Raw genomic sequence first — 22,078 nt, forward strand, 5'->3', positions numbered from 1 at the left:
CGAAAGATAAATGAATGATGTAGTTTCCAAAATTTAATATTTAATAAAATAACTAAATAATACAGTTTGTGAATTGAAAGTAATAAGATAATTAAAACGTGATATTTATTTATTGCTCTAATTTTCATTAACTCTTTACGATCCCGGGACTGTCCCGGGATCCCGGGATTTCTAGAGAATTTCCAAATTCCGGGATTAGAAAAGAAAACCACAATCGCTATCGTCTCTACTTACAATGCACATTCAGCCTCCACGTGTCCTCTATGATGCCATCAGCAACTCTAGGGTTATTAGCGCGGCACACAAGCGCCGTCTCGTGGTCTTCCGCTTCTGGTGTGAACGAGAGGACGCTGGTCGTCGTGTTTGTGTCGGAAAACTGGTGGAAGAGAAAGGATTAGAGTTAATTAATAAAAATAACCTCTGTTCTTTGGGAAGTCGATTAAAAAGAAAATCGGGTTGTACCCGGGAGTGGCGGCAAAAGTCAATACTGGAAAATTAACCTGAATAATAAAATATTATATAATAAATCAAAAATTAAACTGACAACCATTGACATATATTTCTATATTTCTATGCAGACACCGAATGACACTTGACTCAGTGCAGCTCGTAGTTGCGGTGTTAAATTTTCGATCATGACAGGTGACCTTGACGCGAGTTTAACATTTTTTACCTATCACAAAAATTACACAACGCCGCTAAAGAAGGTTTCAATTCAAAAATCCAGTCAACTCGCACCGCGCGGCTTGTAACGATCTATATAGTTAAACATCGTCAGGATCGTCCTTCAGGAGTTGGATGGTTTATCTCTATCGTGGTTGAAGAGGTGCTGTGAATCTTGACAAAATTTTAAACAAATAGGTATTATATAAACACAACTTTAAAAAAAAATAATAGATGAACCTGGGATTCGAACCTCGGACATGTAGATAGACAGGCCGCATTACAACCACTAGCCTATCAGTACTTAAGTTACAAACACTTATTTGTAAACACCTCATTTCGTCGAACATTCCCTCGCCCAGGACGAGACCGAAAATACTCCTTAACAAACAAATAACCGCCCTTCATCAACAAATCGGTCAATACTCCTAAAATGGAGGAGTGATCTCAAACAAATCGACCATCTTAATTAAACATTGTTCAATTTAAGTACAAACTTTAATTGTAGGTACGTGTCTATCTATAGATATCTATGTTATTTCTGGAAATAGACTTGAAACGTTTTACTCGTATAGTTAAGAACAATAAAGAAATGGTACAAGTATCTTATTATTTTTAGGGTGTAACATAGGCTATATTTATATTTATGTGAATATTACAAGTAATGAATAATATATGTATTGGACTACATTTACTAACAAATTAGGCATTCATGTAATGTTAGTGAATATGATGTACCTAATAATAAATAAATAATGTAGGAGTAGCAGACGAGCATGCAGTCCATCTGATGGTTTGTAGCTACTGCCACCTATAGACATCTGTAATCAATCCCAGATAGGATTAGGATAGGATTTATTCCAACCTGAGGCCACAAATACGCTGCTATCCCTGAAGACTAAGCTTGGACGCCTCAGAAAAGTATCCCTTGCCACACCCTTCAAACCAAAACACAGTAGCGCTTAATACTGCTGTTATGAGGCAGAAATAAGTGTGGCGGTGGTGCCACCGGAGTCGAAGCACAAAGGGTTCTACCTTCAAATTGTTTTTATAATAATTCTCTAGTTCTGTATATTTTCAAAATATATCTTAAAGTGTATCTTAAAATGTGTAATAATTGATTACTCGGTTAAAATGAAAGCAATCGTTTTTTTCACTCAGTCACAGTCCGTTTAGTACAAGTACAACCAAAATATCCAAAACAAATTCCTCTTTTATCAACAAATCGGTCAGTACTCCTACATTGATGGAGCGATTTCAAACATGGGCCGTGTCTTAATTAAACATCGGGTATGTAAAACGAAATATATTTTAATCTAGCCCGTCAATACGGCAGCTCTGACGTTTCCTGTTATTGTTTTTCAATTTTAAGACACGTCTCAGATTATTGAAAATACGCGTGTGTAGAACTCGTCTTACAATAACTATTTATTCATTTGGTTCATTATCATCAACTACCCATTACTGTCCCTCTGCTGGACATGGGTCTCCTCTCAGAATGAGAAGGATTAAGCCATAATTCACCGCGCTGGCCGAGTACGAATTGGTAGACTTAACGCACCTTTGAAAACTTTTTTTTAACATTTCTCAGGTATGCAGGTTTCCTTACGATGTTTTCTCTTACCGTTTAAAGTAAGTAATAATTAATGTATATTACGCACATAACTTTTAAAATTCAGCAGTGTGTGCATAGAATTCGAACCTAGGACCACTCGATCAAGAGGCCGAGTCTCTTAACCACTAGGCTATCAGTGCGTCAGGCTATCATTTATTTGTTTATTGTTTATAAATTATAACTAGGTTTCCAGGCTTTACAAGGTACCCTAAGGGATTAAAGAAGTACATTTAATATTACTAAGGCAACTCAATACATATTTATCTATATTTACTATGTGACCTAAACCACAGCCACTCTTGTCCGTAATCTAATTAGTATTTTTTACATCGTATGAAAATCAAATAAAGGTTCAAATGACAAAGTATTCAGTGTCATTGATTGAAGATTGAATAGAAAACTTAAGCCACTCGTATCGTAATGTACTGTTTAGTGTTACATTTCTGGTTAATCTGACATTTTATTTATACGAATCGTCAGAAATAGTATAAACAATAATATGTTAAATTTGGACTTATATATAAATATCGTAAGCTAGCCTGTTTGTTATTAAAAATATTATTGAAATCGTCCCAGAAATATTTGGAGTATTTATGACGATATAAAAAGCGTTTTAATGGTTTCAAATATACTTCTGCAAGATTTGTGTATTCCACAAAAAATATCTCCTATGGGGTAATCGTACACAACAACTTATCATAAGTATCGCCAACTAATTGCCGCACTTGTATAATATGAATAAACGAAAACAATAGTCTCATGCTAGGAATTCCTACCTACCGTGGAAAAACACAAAGCCAACAACATAAACTGAGAACAGAACTCTAGTCATTTTGACGTGTACCTGGCCGGATCCAACCCGGAGTCCTATGCGCATAGATAAGTATAGATATCTGACGTTTCCGCCAGCCGTTTAATGGCTGACATGGTAATTTACGCGGAACAATGCTGACATGTGTAGTTAAGACACTAAATCGAAGAAAAAGTGCGAAGAAATATCGTTTCAAACACGAAAATAGATGACAGTGGCAATTGTCAAAAGGTTACATTTTCTTGTCAGGAGCGAGTAATCTTTACTACTATATGCCTATGCGCTTTAGAATTCCTAATTCTCGCTTCACTGGTCATCACAAATTGCAATATAAAACACTTCACACGCCCACAAACAATCCAGACGATTTATTGGAAATTCCCGATAAAAATATGTTTCGTATTTCTTGTTTTTTATTCGGAGAACTCATCGATGATTCAATTTTATTTTGTTTACATTTTACCGTTTGAATAGTAAAACATTCAAATGGTTTCAGATAAATTTATGTATTCCGATACTCGATTGCCGAGGTCAACCTCAGGCTCTACTGTTCAGTAATTCTTGGAAATTTGAGATATTCCCCGAATTTCACATTTAATATCTAATTTAATTACATTTCTATTTGATATCGACCGATTTTGTTAGTATTTGTGCCTGAATTTAAGTTTTAAAGCCCTTAATTGGGTTTTACGTAACACAGAAATATGTACCATTTATAACATAGAACATAAAAGTGTGCAATCCACCAGATGATAAGTGGGTACTGCCAACCTCAAACATTCGTATTTAATCCCGGATAAGATTAGAATCCCGCCTGAGGTTGGCCACAGATGCATAGAGACTCCAGATTACTAAGTTGGAACGTCTCATATGTAAATATGTCTACATAAATATGTCTCCATTATCACACCCTTTAAAGTGTAACACAGAAGCGCTTAACACTGCTTTTATTCTAACACTTTCTTACCAACCGCGGTGCCTATATTACCACCAGTGATGTGGGCACTTCACCCACACCAGTCTAATTGTTCATGTATTTTATTTAATCGAATGAAAATATAATTAACACTGATGTGATTATTTTTGTTTCTCATTAGAAAGGGACTTTCTAGGTTTAATATTACAAAATTAATCAATTTGTAGTGTTTCCAATTACGCTGTGATGTCTGAGAGTTACACGCGCCTAAGTAGTTTCTGAATGTTTTATTACACAATTTGCTGATTCTTTAATTAAAAATTTAGAATATATTTTGTGTGCGATGCCAATAAAGAAAATAGAATTTCTGCAAAGCTGAGTTTTAAAATATCGAACGTGACACACAGACAAACAAAGGAAACCAAATAGCAGATGACTAATGGTTCGAAATTTTCTATCTTGATGAAGTAAATCTTTGTGCCTATTAGTACTTACATACGAGTACATTACTTTTACTTATGTTGCGAGCTCAAAATCATTATTTATTGTTGTATGTAATTTTGCAAAGTAATGCTTAGTTACCTAAACGAGGCCTTAAAACGTCTCTTTGTTTCATTGATAAGTAGGCCGACCTTTGACGCTCCGCCCTATTTCCTCCTTAAGGTGAATCTTTAAACTAGCTTTGTATTTGCGCGTTGAAAAGATGCTTTCATTTTCATTTAAATTTGGCTGCAGTAATTACTTATATGATTTTAGACTAAAATTATCGCGGAATTGAGACATTTTATTATGTAACGGGTACTCACGATATGCGTTTTTTATTGCCGATATTTCGACCCAGTTGCATGGATCAATAGAGAAGATGGTTTTAAATTAGCCCAAACGTGGAATCCAGTGGTTAGTTTATGCAAGTCACAAATAGTGCAAAGTACGGTGCGTAAGGATATTGTCAGTGTTGTGTGTCGTGATATGAAACCTAGAAAAGAAAAACGAACTAGACGTAGGGTAGATAGATTAATCTACCACTAGTACTTGTCAACGGTTTCTCCCCTCCACCTCAGTTTCGCCGTGACCACGATCCATGCAACTGGGTCGAAATATCGGCAATAAAAAACGCATATCGTGAGTACCCGTTACATAATAGTAATTACTTAACTTAATTACTTGACATAAAATGAAATCAACCCCAAATAGAATTGGAGTACTCTTTGAGGTCGGTCACATTCCTTAATGTAATCTATAAAGACTAATTTGAAATACTTCGTTCCTTGCCACCCATTCCAAATGAATACATAGCCCTCGTAATACCAGTATAAAGATAAAAATACCGTTAAAAAGATTGAAGCCGGTGTGGTGATGTTGACGCCAACCCAAAAAAGTTCTGTCAACTTAAAACGAGTTCCAAATTTACTAGCTTTATAAAGTGAACGATAATGAAGTCGACGGCGATAGGGTACATGAATTCGAAACGTGCAGATAGTATTACCAACGTACGTTTTTAACATCCTTTTTGAGGGGTTTCGTGCCCTTCCACCAGGTGACCTGCGCCTCAGGCCGGGAACCAGTGGTCTTGCAGCGCACATCGTAGCTCCGATCAGCTGACAGCTGCCTGTTCTTGTTCAGGATCTGGACCGTCAGTGGCCTTACTGCAACAGTAAGCTAGTTCCAGAAAACATGGTTGAGAACAACTAAGAAAAATAAACCAGTTAAGTATCTTGTCTTTTCAATTCCTCATCCGAGGAAAAATTTTGAAACTGAATATTTATAAGTATCCTCTTAAACTACCAAAATACATTCATTTTAAAGGGTCCTAAATATATATGGCTGGTACCACAGTCACACGAAGACTTAACTTAGAATTGTTTTTTTGCAAAAGGTTTATAAACACTTTCTCAGATAAAACTCTTAAAAATGGTACGAAATAAGCTTTCCATAATAGCCATTCGTGCATTGAGAGCATAGCGAAAAATAAGTCTGTCATTCTACCTCATTCGTTTCGTTTCAGGAACGAGAATTTGACACGACTATTCTGTCTTAAAAGGATACACTACGAAAATCGAATAGAAGGAAATTTTGGTCAACAGCACTGACGCTGCAAACTCCAGCCGGATTAAATTGGACCTTTATATCGACACACACAGCACAAAAACACGAAAGTAAGTACAAAAGACTGAAGCAAAGTAAACAAGAAGAACGTTCAAGCCTCTGTACTCACAATTAATATCCAATATGAGAAGCTTGGTCTGAGGTGGGGCCAGGTTTGTATTGGAGGCCTGGCAGACCAGCCGCGCGTTGAGGTGCTGCCGCCCGACGCTGGGGAAGGTCAGCGTGTTCACCGTCACGCCGTCTGACCGCTGCTCGTACGAGTCATCGATCACTGTGTTCTCCAGGTACCAGGTCACTCGGGGACGGGGATCACCTGTAGAAACATTTTATTAAAAAATGCACAAAACAATAAGCAAATAAATCTGTTACAGGTGGTAGAACCCTTTTTGGTTCGACTCTGGCAGCACCACCGCCACTTTTATCTCTGCATCATAACAGCAGTGTTAAACGCTGTTTCAGCTTTGTCGTCAGGGTAGCGGCGTATCCGTGGCCTACCTCAGGTAAGAATGTCTAATCGTATATGGGGTTGTTACAGATGTCCATGGGCGCCAGTGGCCACTTACCGTCACGTGGACATACAGTCCATCTGATGGTAAGTTACCACGGCCACGGCCATGGCTCATCTGCTACTCTTATATTATATAAAATCGTCACATACGGATGACAATCAATACATCGACTAATTTAGATCCAACTTCTAGGCAAAGATAATTTATCAGACCGAGATCCTTTTGGGGCTCGCTTGCCAAGTACAAATTGGTAGCTAGACGTCATGCACCTTTGAGAGCTTCTTTGTTATTTCAGAGACATCAAAGTATCAAACATACTTAATATTTGAACCACGGAACTTAAACGTGAGAAGACGAAAGTACAACTATATTGTAAGTATTTTTATTCTGTTGGTGTCGGGTACGACACATGCCTTTTTAAAATTTTGATATTGAATATATCACTTTAAAAGTAAATCTTAAAAATCTATATGCCTAAAAATTATTAACCAAATTGGAGCACGGTGAGAGGGATAGAGTATCGTCCCGGCTTTCCCCAGTTCCTGGCAACTGGGACATAAAAGGGTTGGAGCCTTTATAATATTCTCCGGCGATTTGCAAACGTGTTTCCAGGGAAGCGGTGAGGCGCGCAGGTGAAATGCAATTCGAATTTTGGACAGTAGGTTACAGGATTCCGATGATAAAACACTACTCTGTAACGATGTCGCTGTTGCGGTAAGCTCACTGTACTACAACATGCTTGTAGATCGCTATGATAAAACCCTTATAGGTATTAGTTTTGATGTTATTTCTGTCTCATATCTGCTGTCATTTATGCTTCATAATTGTATTAAATGCTGCTGTGTTCTAGTTAAAAGTGTGTAGTAAGGGAGACATTCTTTTCCGAGACATCTAAGTCTTCAGGGGTAGCGGCACTCCCGTGGCCGACCTCAGGTTGTCTCAGGATATCTAATGCTATCAGGGGTTGATTTCAGATGTCCATGGGCGACAGTAGCCACTTACCATCAGGTGGACTGCATGCTCATCTGCTACTCCTATATTATAAAAAAGGTATACTTGTTACAAACTACAGCTTGTCGGAACAATGCGTTTGAACATTCACATGATATAGGAGCGCGACTGTTCCCTGCACCTAATTTATAAGTAGGCATAGCATAGGGAAATGCGACAATATGTAAAACAAGATCTACAAACAAGTTGTTTGCGTTACTGTAAATTATTAACATTTCGTGTCGTGTCGTTTTATTTCGATTCCTTTAATTTCATTCCATTATTTTTTTTCAAATCTTAGGTTATTCTAAGAGTAGATAATTATGTGTATGTGCCTTTATCTCACTTACATAGAAGACACTAAGTACTATAGTATGATGGCCCACATTTTGAACGTCTGTAGACATCTAATTTAAAATTTACTAGCGGTCACCCATTCAAGTAGACCACCTAGACCAGACGTGTCATTGTAACATGTTATTATATTTATCCTTTACAAAACGTGGAATACGTTAATAACAGAAGCCCTACAAAGTGAACAATTAAACAAAGCCCGATAAAAACGTAACTTCATTCCGAGAAATGTTAAATAAAATATTTAAACATATAATTGGCTGCAACGTACGCTTCGAGTGAACGTAATGTGTTTTCGATAGTAGGTATTATTGTAGGGAGGCACCGGGTGACGCTATACAGCCCGACGCCCGGTAACCTAGTGTTTGACACATGGAGATTGAACGATAGATAACCGATTTTTTTCATTAATTAATATTCCAAATGAGACATTTTTTAATAATATAGAAATAACAAATGAGCATACAGTCCACCTAATTGGCTACCGCCCATGGACATACGTAGGCAATTCCAGATAAGATTAGAATTCTATCAGAGGTCTACTTGGAAGTACTCAAAGTAATGTTACATGTTTAAAAAAAATCATACAGCCTTATTAGTACAGTTATTCAAATTAAGTAATAAGTATTTAATTTATAATTATTTGATTGAAGCTTTCGATCTAGGTAAATTTTAATGCTTAGTTTAATAATCACCGAATCATTTCTGAAATTAACTGTATCATAACCCATAAGTGATCAAAACATAATAATGCAAAGTTTCTTAACACTATTTTGTATTTACATTACATTCATATTATTGAGTTTTAGTTCGCTTATCTCGCACCTCGCCGGCTGTGTAACCTGTCCCTATAGGATTAAATCTAGTAATTAAGAACCGTAAAAGATTTTTTTACTTCGGATCATCCGTAAATTATATTGGATTGAACGACTAATTTGTTTTGTTATGAACACTTAATCCTTTATCGGGTCTAAAATAAATATTAACGAAGAGGAGTAGAATTATATTTTAATATAAAAAGAGAAAAAGTATTCTAAAGTGTTCGTTCTTAAAAACATATAATAGAATAGCAAGTACCATGAAAGTGCCTTGATCTCACTTACCACAATCTTCATGTCAGGACATAGGACGAACATAAAAGATTGCTACCATGCGTCGTAAAAAATTGTAAGTCCCCATGGACTTACAATTTTTTAGAATCTATGTAAGTGAGATAAAGGCACACACATAATTATCTACTACTACCCATGTACTTCACAATAACGGACATACAAAGAGTTGAACTCAAATCTGGGCTAAATTACAGATGTCCACGGCGGCAATAGCTAAATGCCATCTGTAAACATGGTAGAACCCTTTGTGGTTCGACTCCGGTGGCACCACCGCCACACCTATTTCTGTATAATAACAGCAGTGTTAGGAGCTGCTGTGTTCCGTTTTGAAGAGTGTGGTAAGAGAGACATACTTTTACGAGGCGTTCCAGCTTAGTCCTCAGGGGTAGCGGCGCATCTGTGGCCGACCTCAGGTATGAATATCTAATCCTATCTGGGGTTGGTTACAGATATCCATGGGTGGCAGTAGCCACTTACATTCGTCCCTGTAGTCTCGGGAATAGAATAGGGCTACGGTATTCCCTTCCTGTCGTAAGAGGCGACTAAAAGGGGGCTTCCGGGGTTGCGGACGGCAAGAGTGGGAGCGGTATGTGTGGTCGCATACCGTCGTAAACACCAGATGGTGTGGGAGGAGCCAAATGTGCTCCCCCAGGGCAGAGCCCGATCGGGGCATCGCGCTTGGAGGACTCCGGTTGTGTTCCCTCGGAGATCCCGGAGTTCTCGAACAAGCGTTGAGGACGGCCACCGGGGGGGTTTTAGTGCGGTAAAAATCCCACATAACCCGGCGTCGCTCCCACGTCGTCGGGGACCTTTTGAAGGTTTCCCCCTCGTAAACAAAAAAAAAAACAGGTGGACTACATGCTAGTCTGCTACTCCTATATAATAAAAAAGGTGGATAACATGATCGCTCCTAAAAAAAGATTTTAAGGCTTACATTGAAAAAAAATAAATAATCAGATTACTTACCCCCGTACACTTCACATAGCAGCTCGAGGGTATCTCCTTCATCATACGGCTCCAACAGACGAGTATGGTCCCTGGTCTTCGCATCCATAATAACTGGGCGATTAGGTGGAGCTGAATAAAAGAAAGATATTTTTACCTTTTATACCTTCATTGGAATTTATATTGGATTCGCTATTGTGGAGGATTTAAACAAACAGATAATGATATTGTATACCTTTAATCCCCGGCTGAAAGATAAATTAACATTTTTATTCTCGATTTGTATGTGTAGTTCTCGTTTGTGCGTGTGTTCATAGCATCCATTACATGATGGTATATTCAGAAAATATAAGTACCCTTTGTTGTTCGATTCCGTTGGCACCATTGACACACCTATGTCTCCTTTATAACTACTAACACTGGTGTGTAATATGGAATTCTAATAGTGGTCTATGATTTTAGATATATTTATTACATTATAATATTGCCACCTATTGAAGTTTGTTTCCACGATCAGTTGCATTTCTATTTATGGAACGAGAACGGTCCGGTCTGGAGAGCGATTTACATGGGTGGCCGCTAATAGTTAAATTCGATAGCATTGGATGGCATTTTGCCCTTTGAGCTAGCGACATGACACAGCGTAGTGATAGTGAAATAGTAATAAGTGAACATTATAGAACAGAAGAACAATGTGATAAAACAAAGTAAAACAGAGGACGCCACCTTCATTATGCAGTTTATTAGCAGATTGTTGCCTAGGATTACTCATTAACCTTAAATTAGACTATATTGTATTAGGACTAGCAGTTTGGCGAGAACTATACCTTATTACTCATTTGGTACTTCATACAATTAAAAAAATGGATAGCAATCGTAAAACCTTGTCGGAGACCTTATGACCTGTCTAGAAATCTTTGAAACGGATTAGCTTCTAAACTTACTTTCAAACACCATTTCAAATTGAATCACAGTAGAGGAGAATTACCTGTACTACTTTAAGCTTAACAACAAAATATAAATAAATGTTTTTAAAACACTTTTCTATTACATCGGTAGGTCGCTGAGATCTAAGTACCTATCTATTCCCTGTAACCGTAGTGACCTATTTCCCGATTCTCTCCAATGTTTTGTGGTTGAGCCGCCGAGCCGAGATAAAGTGCCCTTGTCGGATTTAAAGACGAATTAATTTTTGAACTTGCTTTTTGCGTAACGTAAAAACTTTAAGTAAATAAATATACGTTGGGTCTGGTACAATAAATAGTAAAAATTGTATGAAAACATGTGATTTTATATGAGGTTGGTTAGCAACATACTCGTAGACTGAGTAGAGAGACTTGTTGAGATATCTTTATATATATATATATTTCTTATGTGCGTGTGTATGTCACTGAACTCCTAAACGACTGGAATGATTTTGATGAAATTTGTTCTGTGTGTTCAAGGGGACTTGAGAATGGTTTAGATACACAATTTAGTCCGTGGGAAAAGGTTTTTTTAATAAATTTTTAATTCGTGCATATAGTCGTCACAATTCTATAGGCCCATTTTGACACATGTCATCCTAATGTCAATAATGTTTTAAACTAACTTTTTAGTAGGGAGTTTACGACCACGTGACCACTAGAGCTCGCGACTTCAAACCATTCGTAAGAAACCATAATCGAATCTTAGAATTACCAATAATTCATTATTTATCCCTTTTTCATTATAACAACAATAAAATAATCAAGACTTGTTTATTAGTGAATGATAAAACGAAAAAATACAGTTTACGAGCGATGCTTTATTTAATCTTCTAAATATGATTAAATTTTTAAATTACACTAGAATTATCTTATTTGTTTTATGTATGTCATATTATTTCTTTAAACCACTAGTTATACATAAGCCAATGTAATACTTGTCATTGTAGGTTTATTATAAAATTTTCATAATTTATATGCTTAAGTTATTGTAGTTATTTACATAATTCATGAAACGATGTTTGATGTTTAATCCGTCGCTCGAAAAAATGATAACTGTTACGACATTGTTTTGTAGTCGTTCTAGTTCATACCTTGTGATTACTCCGACATCAATTGAAACGTAAAGCGAAACAAACGACCTCCACAAAACAATTAACGAATTTACTATGAAAAGAATTTTAGATTCGATCCCTGAATCTAGTTCAAACAATTCAAAGTTACTCACAGCCTCCTCCATTACAGAAACATTTTTGTGAAACCAATCCCCAAAAAATACCCAGCCATTTAGCACAAACTGACAATAAATTTTAAAACGAGCGAATGAAAGAAATTGAAGCGTGGAAAAAATTGTAACGTTTATTTTATGATCACATTTCTAACGTTCCGATGGTTCGTAACGCTCACGAACTAATTTTGTTAGAATATCATCCAAAACGTGCCTCAGCTATCGATTGGGCATGGTCCGATTAGTAGGTGCGATCGCCTTTATATGACTGTTCTATGTTATGGCTGAAGAAAATCTACTACTATACTACAAATACTACTTCTTCCTTTTGGTAAATTTTTATTATTTCAAAGTGTGAGGGGGTGATGTTGCTGCATATTCAGTAGATCTTCACATAGTTCTGATCCAATAGTAGACTATAAACAGTAATAATAATGCATGTTTATCTTGCCAAAGTTTTAACATAAATCAGCATTAAAATAGAAACATGTAAATAATTTATTAAATATATTTTAAACACTAGCTGCCCATTAAATTGTCATGATAAAACCTGAACGGCTGAACAGTATTTACGCGTACAAGATGTATTCTTAGTTTTTTAGTTTCAAATACTGGTGTAACCGTATACATTTTTAGGGAATTTTTGACCGTAATGTCAACGGTTTCAGAATTAACAATATGAGTTACAACACTTAATTTAATTTGATTTAAATAAATTAAATTAAGTTATTAATTAAATTAATTAATTTGAGTCCTATTCAATTTATTATCAAAATCTTTTTTACCTTTATCATCTTGTCATTCAATCTAATGAACTGTTATCACGTACATACTCTAGTTGAAATTAATTATATTATAACTCCTTTTATATTGTAAATAAAGATAATCTTTGATAGTTTTGCTAGTTACAAAAAGGGCCGATCACTGTATAGCAGCACAATTCGATTTGACCTTTTAAACATGGAACCCTAGCAAGAATTTCGAATTTCGAATCCCGTTCCGTCTGCTGATTGGTTTTCGTTTCGCTCTACAGTCCCCGCTCTATTTTTAACGTCCTTTATTAAATTAGAAGTGCCGAATCATTTTCTTTTGTATTTCTTCCGGTAGCGATTGCTTCGAGGTGATTTCGGAAATTATATTGTTACTTTTGATGAAGTTTTCCAACGACGTAGCCAATTCATAAGCAACTGTTGATTGGTTTTTGTATTATGTACGCTTGGTCGGATTCTGAATTTTACATAAATAAGTGTTGTTAACTTTACTTAAAACAAAGCAGCCTATCATGGACTTTATTACAAAGTCTGAATAAAGCAAAAGTGAATTACAATTATGTGTAAGATTAAATAATAATGTTTTAAATAACCTACGTCCTACATCCTAACTAGAAGAATGAGTTACAAATGCTGCTAAATTAGGTATAGTATGATCGTAACCCCGTAGTCGATTTTTTAGACTATCAGAATTCACGGAACTTACTTATGACAGTAAAGTTGATCCTTAAGTTCCTAGTAGGGGAGTTTCTGAAGTCGACCCTGCAGCGGTAGACGCCGGTGTCATCCGTGCTGACGTTATCGATGAGGAGAGTGGCGGGTGATGCAGTTGCCCTGAAGTACGCCCGGGACCCAAACCCCGTCGGAGAAGACCAGAGCTTCGGCTGGTTGGCTGTGCGACCGCGGACGTCATAACTGTGGAAGAAGTAAGTGTTAAAGATCGCAATTCTAAATTGAAGCTTGCGGGAACACTGTAGATTGTGTAAATCTCAATCAATGTCAAACGTGGTTGGATGTTGGATAGCTGATCGCTAGTAGGCAAATTTCTTACATGCTTCCAAACGTGCAGCCTTACATGCTTCCAAACGAGCACGTGCAGCCGCCAATCCCAATTGTTACCATTCGATTGCAATCATGGATTCTCGTAAGAGGTTTTTTTTTTTTTTTTTTTATAATATAGGAGTAGCAGACGAGCATGCAGTCCACCTGATGGTAAGTGGCTACTGCCGCCCATGGACATCTGCAATCAACCTCAGATAGGATTAGATATTCCTACGTGAGGTCGGCCACAGATGCGCCGCTACCCCTGAGAACTAAGCTGGAACGCCTCGGAAAAGTCTGTCTCCCTTACCACACCCTTCAAACCGGAACACAGCAGCGCCTAACATTGCTGTTATTAGGTAGAAATAGGTGTGGCGGTGGTGCCGCCGGAGTCGAACCACAAAGGGTTCTACCACCTTCAAAAGGTATTGCTAATGATATAGTATCGATGACATGAGTTGGCCACTCGCCTGTGACTTTCTCCATTAGTTCAGGCAGTTTCAGGCCTTCCCCAGTTTTTGGTTCAGCAGTGGAATATAAAAAGAGTTGCAGCCAAATCCAAAGTTTGAATAAAAATTCTTCGCAACAATCCGTAAACAACGTGTATGATAGAAACTTTAAAGATATCGTGCTCTTTTCAGGACAAGATGGTACACGAACGAAGTTTTTAAACCGAACTTTGAGTATAACGTGGTTTTGCGCTGTAAATAACAGTGTGTGTGTAATATTGGGAGTACATTGCGATCTAAATTTCGAGCCATCAAAATTTAAAGTATTTTTTCCTGGCGGCTGAAATGGATTTCATCGAAAAAATATGATATAATTAAATTTTATCTATATATGGATCACACTTTTCTTACATCCCTTTTCAAATAGCTTTTACAGTACTCGTGATTCGTAGAAACCACTCCACGTACAAAACTTCGTAAATTGAAATTTTTAATGATCAGCCGTTGATTCACATCATAACTTCTGACTGTTTATTTTCTTTAGAGCGCGCTCGTGAGAAAACTCATCGTGGTGTGCTAATGGATTTTACAGTTGCTTAAAGTTACTGAGCGAGTAATTTAACAGAATTATCTGTAATATTACAAACTGCAGTTAAGTTGTCTTGCTTATGTCTACTATTTCTTCGGCATTGGCTCTTGATAAAATAACTAGCTTAGCAATAAACTGATGATGCCAGATGCTTAATAGTAATATTTTTGTGTTGCTGTATTTGCGTGGAAAGGGGGTAGTAAGGCTGATTCACTTCTTCGAAGCATTTTTTTCTCAGTCCTCTAAAGTAGCACCACACGTGTGATTATCCTAATTTACCCATCTATGTTTATGGATTTGGTTAGAGATTTCCATGGGGGCAACGATATTATTCAGGTAGCTGCATACTTACTTTTTTATTTCCTCCTTTGTCATAAAAAAAATCATTTTCTACCTTATGCAGTATATAAAGTTTTATAAGGCGTTCCAACTTAATCCTCAATATTAGCAGTATATTTGTAATTTTAGTAAATTTTACTTAGAAGGATATTACCTTCTTACTTACCGATATTTTTGTTTTATTAGAGATAGGAATAAAGTTACGAAACTTAAAAGAAAAATTAACAAAAAAAATATAACCGACTTCTATGTCACTACAAAGTAAAAATTTTTTCACCCATTTTAGTGATGACATACTAACATTTATATTAATACAATATAAAATTGTAAAAAACGTGATCATGAATGAAGGTAAGGTCTGAGTTTACATTGATTGGAACCGCCCGCTCGCAGGGAGCTACCGCGCCCTGTTCGCTTAGTTTTATATTGTCTTATATGTTCCAACCTAACCTATCTAAATAGTCAATGATGAACTGGCTTTGCAATTTCATTAGAACCTACACCAAATATCTTAAAACATAACTCAATTATTCCCATCGGCTGAGGAGTTACATATTTTGTCTCCGAGCAACATTATCAGACACTTAAATAGTCAATGATGAACTGGCTTTGTAATTTCATTAGAACCTACACCAAATATCTTCAAACACAACTCAATTATTCCTATCGGTTGAGGTGTTACATATTTTGACTCTGAGCCACATTATCAGAGCCTTAAATAGTCAATTATAAACTGGTTTCGCAATTTTATTAGAACCTACACCAAATAACTTCAAACAAAACTCAATTATACCCATCGGTTGAGGAGTTACATATTTTGTCTCCAGAACCCACTCTGATCCTCATCATATTTAAATGGGACCAACTTGTAGCAATTGTACACACACGAAATTAAAGGCATTAAAATAGGTTCATAAACGGCGAAGTTATGGCTGTTATATTTACATGGATGGAGGAGTTCCCCTCATTTTCTCTAGAACCCATCGATGGATCCTAACCATATTTAAATGGGACCAACTTCCAGCTCGTCTCTATACAATAAAAAAAGAATTATTGTAATCGGTCCACTAACGGCGGAGTAATTCGTGTACATACATAAAAAAAAAAGATACCGGCCGAATTGATAACCACCTCCTTTTTGAAGTCGGTTAATCAAAGTCATCAACGTAAACATTACGTAGGTACTTAAATCTTGGACATCTGAAAGAAATACGTACATAATCATATTAAGTTTATGAAATTATTTTAATTTAATTTGTTTTACGGATGTGGCCTGTAGGACTACCATGAGTTTATAAAAGTATTACTCGCTAGCGACTGCGTAAAATAAATGTATGAAAAATTGTACAGCGCCTCTGGTGGTTACTCGTAGAACTAAAATCCGTAGTGACGTAACTCGATACGTAAAAAACCTATCGAAATCAAATCGCTAGCGAATGTCATTATGATCTATTGCCATACAAATTCGGTCCCATGAGTCATTAATTTGACAGACGTTGTCAAGAAATACCGTAACGATAGTAGTTATGTTATTCACTAGCAAAATGACAATAGTTTTCTATTTACCATTTCTATAGTGGCGTTTCTATGCCAACTCATGGTAATGCTACTGGTCTCTATTTCGTACTTTTTTCATAAAGCAGACTGACAGTACGGCCTTTCTCAATTGCCAGATGAAGATCACACCCAGATAAAATAAGGATTGCAGCCTTACCCACTTTAAAATCAATATATATTTATAAAATTTCTTTCCATAATCACCGCTTAGACATTTCTAATCGGCACATACTCTATAATCTCAAATTATATCTTGGAAATTCGTGAACGAGCACGAATGTCATACTCTTGACATCAAAGAACAAAGAACTTGAGAAGTCAAGCATTCCCAAAAGACATAAGATTTAAACTTCAGTCTAAGTATTTTGTTAAGAGATTCCTTCTATATTAAATCTTTAGTTTAAAAGTTTTCCTCTCTGAAATGTATTATACATATAAATAACGAGTGTTTTCGAGCAGTTATTAATTTTAACGCTTAAAGCATTTCAACATTGCAATTTTATTTTGTCTATTATATATTATGAATATTATTTATTGAGTTTTTAATTTATCTGTATCGCATCACTTATCGTATGTATTTAATTTATATATAACTCGCATATTTAAGCTAGTATGAAATTTTCAAAACTATTGAGCATATTATATTCAAATCACAAATACTTTTATCACAAAAATATTTTGAATTACTAAATATCATTTGGAAACTATTTTTGTGTTCATTTAACGTTGATCATAAATTGCTATTTTCACGATAGATTACCACATTTATTTATTTATTTGAATTATTTATTTACATGCCAACAGCAACACACACAATACATTATATAGTACGGAACCTTCATAATAATAAGGCTCGTATGAGTGCCAATTATAGGCATGAACGACGTTTATATATAAGTTAATATAAGTAGTTAGTATGGAACAAATCGAACCGTACGCAACCATTATAGTGCTGACTGAGCATGGTAATACTACATGATATCTACAAAGTAATATAAAATAGTACTAAAGAAAATCTAAAGTCTACAGTTTTTAATACCACACAGATTCAAAAAACTTCAAAGACAGCCGAGAGCCGTCAATAACAATTAGCCTGAAGGGGGTACAAAATTGCGAAGCAGAGGTCACACGCAGCAGCTGTTAGCGGCTAAACTATTCACCCATAATGTTCAAGCCTGGGCCCTTGACCTCTGAAGTACTCACCTTCGCGACCTTAGTACGCAATTATGTAAGTTTAACAACTTTTAATTAAGGTTCATGAAGTTATCCTTTGTGTGAATTATGATTTTGCACCGCATTATTTTTTTATGAAATGGAAATAGCACAATCATCATGATCATGTTGGGATGTTGATAACTGGTTATTGTCATCCATCAACATGTATAATGAATCCAAAGCCAAGCCCAAAAATAACAGGAATCCTACCTAAAGTCTACCACAGATACATCGTAACCTTACTTTATTACCTGTCTGCGGAACGTAATGTTCTTCGAGCACAGGATATACCTGTGCTCGAAGAACATTATACAATTATATTTACATATGTACAATTATACATATGTAATTATTTTGTACATATGTCACATTCTTTGGCACACCCTAGCCCAAATAATTTGGCCGATTTGAAAAAGCAAAATGCCATTTGATTTCTCTAAATTACGGCAGTGACATAGGCTATATTTTGAAACAGTCGGTGTGTCCTTGTTATAATCATTCTCTAGTCATATCCTTTAAACCAGAACACAGAAGCACTTCAACTGTTATAAGATAAAAATTTTGGTGCAAATAGATGTAGCGGTGGAGCTGTCGTGATCGAACTATGAAGAATTCTAACTTGAATCTGAGTTAATCCAATATACTGACACAGAGAAGCAGACTGTGATGAATTTATTGTACAAACAATGGACTAGAATACGAAAACTAGCACTATGTCTAATTGCATAATAACTAATTCATGAACGCCACGTCTCGTATTGTATTTGGAAATTGGCGTGATGACTAATTTTAAAGTTAGACGGCAACATAGAATGCCTGATTAAACTTATTTGTTTTGATGCTACACAGGATTTCCTTAACTAAAAACATTTCGTAAGAATCTCTAAAGTTAGGAAAAAAATACACCACAAAATTCCGCTACTAACATTTTTTTATAATAATAAAGTAGCAAACGAGAACACAATGGCTACCGCTCCTTATGAACATCTGTAATCAACCCCAGATAAGAGTAGATCCTTACTTGAGGTTGACCCTGAGGACTAACTTGGAATGCCTCGGATAAATATTGCCACACATGTTCAAAGATGTATGATAGTATATATTTCAACCCCACAACATGGACTGTAACACATGTTCGTACTCGTATCCATTTTTTTCATTTACGTACGTATCGTATGTGGGAATCAGAGTGCATACTGCATAGTTTAATATTCACATATGTTACTGTACTATTGCGAAATATTTTATCCTAACTTTATAGAATGGATATCCGCAAACTAATGCCTGAAACTATTAACTACAGCTGTCTTTGTCAGCTGCTCTACAATTTAGAGGAAGATAAAGAGATCTCGCCGTTAGTCCAATTTATGTTTACTCCAGACAGGTATTGGATTTAAATTAAGCTGAGACTTTAAAGGGTTTATGAACATTTCCATTTGACTCTAAACCTTTTAGTTATCGTCATCAGATTATTATCCCACTTTTGTGCCAAGGTTCTAACTATAAATATTTGAGTTAGTCCATCAAGGTGTCCAGCTCACCAACTGACTATCAGAGTGTAGAGTCCACTGACACTGACTGACTGGTAACATTCACATTTTTTCCTTCACCGAGAAGCAAGAGTTAAAACGATTATTTTGAATACAATTTTATGTCATAGCCATAGCAATCGTTTTCTTCTTCAACCTAGATATTACTCGTATATTATTTCTCTAGACATATTTCTTCTCTAGATTGACAAGTTGTTCTTAAAAATATAAATGTCATGCCGCACGGTTGGAGTTTATCGCAAACTACAAACCTCTGGATGGTAAGTAGAGATGTGCCGAGTCAGGTAGACTCGAGTCAGTATTCGAGTACTTACATAAACTCGCATACTCGAGTACTAATAAATAATCACACGAGTACCAGTGATACTCGAATACTAAAGGTACACAGACTCGAGTCTTAGGTACCTTATATAGGTAAACGAGTAAAAACAGCTGGATTTGTGCAAGTTAAAACTTGTTTAATTTTGTTTAGTGAGTGACCTTTTTTGGACTTTGTACTATTTGGGACTGTGTGTTACAAAGTACCCGAATACTTCATGCTGACTCGAGTACCTTAATTGTGAATATTCTGGACTCGAATAGTCCTAACTCGATCATTTTTTGTGAGTACTAAAGTACTCGAATACCAAAAATGGCCGACTCGGCACATCATTAGTGGTAAAACCCCAGGCAGAACAACAAGCCAATGCGTAATTGATTGAAGATCTGAATCCAGATGAGCTACGAGTACATTGTTCATGTCTACTTTTATTGCAGATTATTTCGTAACATATAACGTTTTGTAGGTTACGTTAAACAATGTCAGTTTTTCAACTATACCAGTGAGTTCATATAAAGCCTCATTGAACGCTTAACCCGCAACATACACTACCTCCTGCCGCCTGCAATAGAGTCCGGGTTCAATTTCCGGCCGGAACAAACGTTGTGGCGGATAAATATTTGTTCTCCTAGCCCGACTCCTCTATGTACCCGTCGTTGTGACATAATGACAAAATCAATAATTTACTTGCGATCTTTAAGCATTTTACAAAAATAACTATTGGTCGGAGTTTGTTGTTTTATTTTAATTTGCTAAATAGAACTATACAATAAGAAATCAAACTTAGTTTGACGTTATCCTTACTAATCCTTACTAATATTATAATTTCGAAAGGAACTCTGTCTGTTTGTCTGTCTGTATGTCTCTTCTTCACGCCTAAACCACTGAACCGCTTTTAATGAACTTTTATATAAAAATTGTCTGAGACCCGAGAAAGGACATAGGTTAGTTTTTATCCCGAAAATCCCACGGGAATTAAGGATGGCGATCTACGATCGATTAATCGAAGAATCGATCTTTTGGACCAAAAAATCGATTATTTTAATCGATATTAGTAAGAATTGAATCGTAAACTATGCATTTGATCAAGTGATGATCTTTAGCAAAGTTGTTGTCCATGAGCCTACAAAGGTTTCAGAGTTGGTACGACCAATATTCGCCAGATGGCGCCACTGTCATTCAAATGGAGGTACGAATTTTCAGTATTATGTATGTTAGTATTTCATATTATTTTATTTTTAACGCGGGCGAAGCCGCGGGCAAAATCTAATTTTGTATAATCGTTAGTAAGGTTGAAATGAACGTTGCTTATATATGAGGATGACTGTAGCTTTTTTAATTTTTATATACTGTTCTTTATTTTCTTTACGTACATTTATTTTAATTTGAATTACGGATTCATTGTACATAATATAATATAGGTACTGAGGGACTTAAATACGTGAAAGGAGGTGAAAGTTTGTTTGAAAATCTGCCAAATTTCAAATAATTAAACACCTGTTTCAACGTTTTTGGAATCAACCCCTAAGGGACTAAAATAGAGGTTGAATGTTTATGTAACATTATGTTACACGAAGTTGCGGGCACCAGCTAGTACATATAAAACCACCATTACTTCGGCGCTGCGAACATCAATTAACGATCTTTGTGCAAGTTCTCTTTTGTAACGCCGAACCCACTTGATTGGTACCGCTTAATTAATACGTATCGCCACTTTGTCTTGTAACCTTTCACAAAACTTAGCGAAGGGGAATATTTGGAACTTTTGGAACTTTACGCATGAAAATGTATGTTAGTTTCTTATTTAGGTGTAGAATATCAAAGCGAAAAAAAGCAGTGTAAGCCTAGTGGCTAAGAAACTCGGCCTCTCGATCGAGGGGGAGGTTCAAATCCCAGGAACGCACCTCTGATTTCTCAAAGTTATGTGCGTATTAGAAAATAATAAATTAATGAACACTTACTTAAACGGTGAAGAAAAACATCGTGAGGAAACCTGCACACGTGAGAGATTCATAAAAAAAAATCTCAAAGGTGT

At 36.1% G+C, this 22,078-nt stretch overlaps 1 protein-coding gene across 1 annotated transcript in view; it reads right to left on the reverse strand.

Moving 5' to 3' along the window:
* Window positions 1-22,078, reverse strand: part of LOC140742995 (neural cell adhesion molecule 1-A) — an 84,907-nt gene that overhangs the window by 20,886 nt on the left and 41,943 nt on the right. The window contains exons 3-7 of the mRNA XM_073074119.1: window positions 13,691-13,899; window positions 10,043-10,153; window positions 6,221-6,424; window positions 5,500-5,651; window positions 235-376 (exon numbers count right to left, since the gene is read on the reverse strand). Coding sequence (XP_072930220.1) covers window positions 235-376; window positions 5,500-5,651; window positions 6,221-6,424; window positions 10,043-10,153; window positions 13,691-13,899 — 818 coding nt within the window. The remainder of the gene's footprint in view (window positions 1-234; window positions 377-5,499; window positions 5,652-6,220; window positions 6,425-10,042; window positions 10,154-13,690; window positions 13,900-22,078) is intronic.

Source organism: Epargyreus clarus, unplaced genomic scaffold (genome assembly GCF_041222505.1).
Source record: "Epargyreus clarus isolate Ecla_fem2 unplaced genomic scaffold, WU_Ecla_fem_2.2 ptg000006l, whole genome shotgun sequence".
NCBI classification, from domain to species: domain Eukaryota; kingdom Metazoa; phylum Arthropoda; class Insecta; order Lepidoptera; family Hesperiidae; genus Epargyreus; species Epargyreus clarus.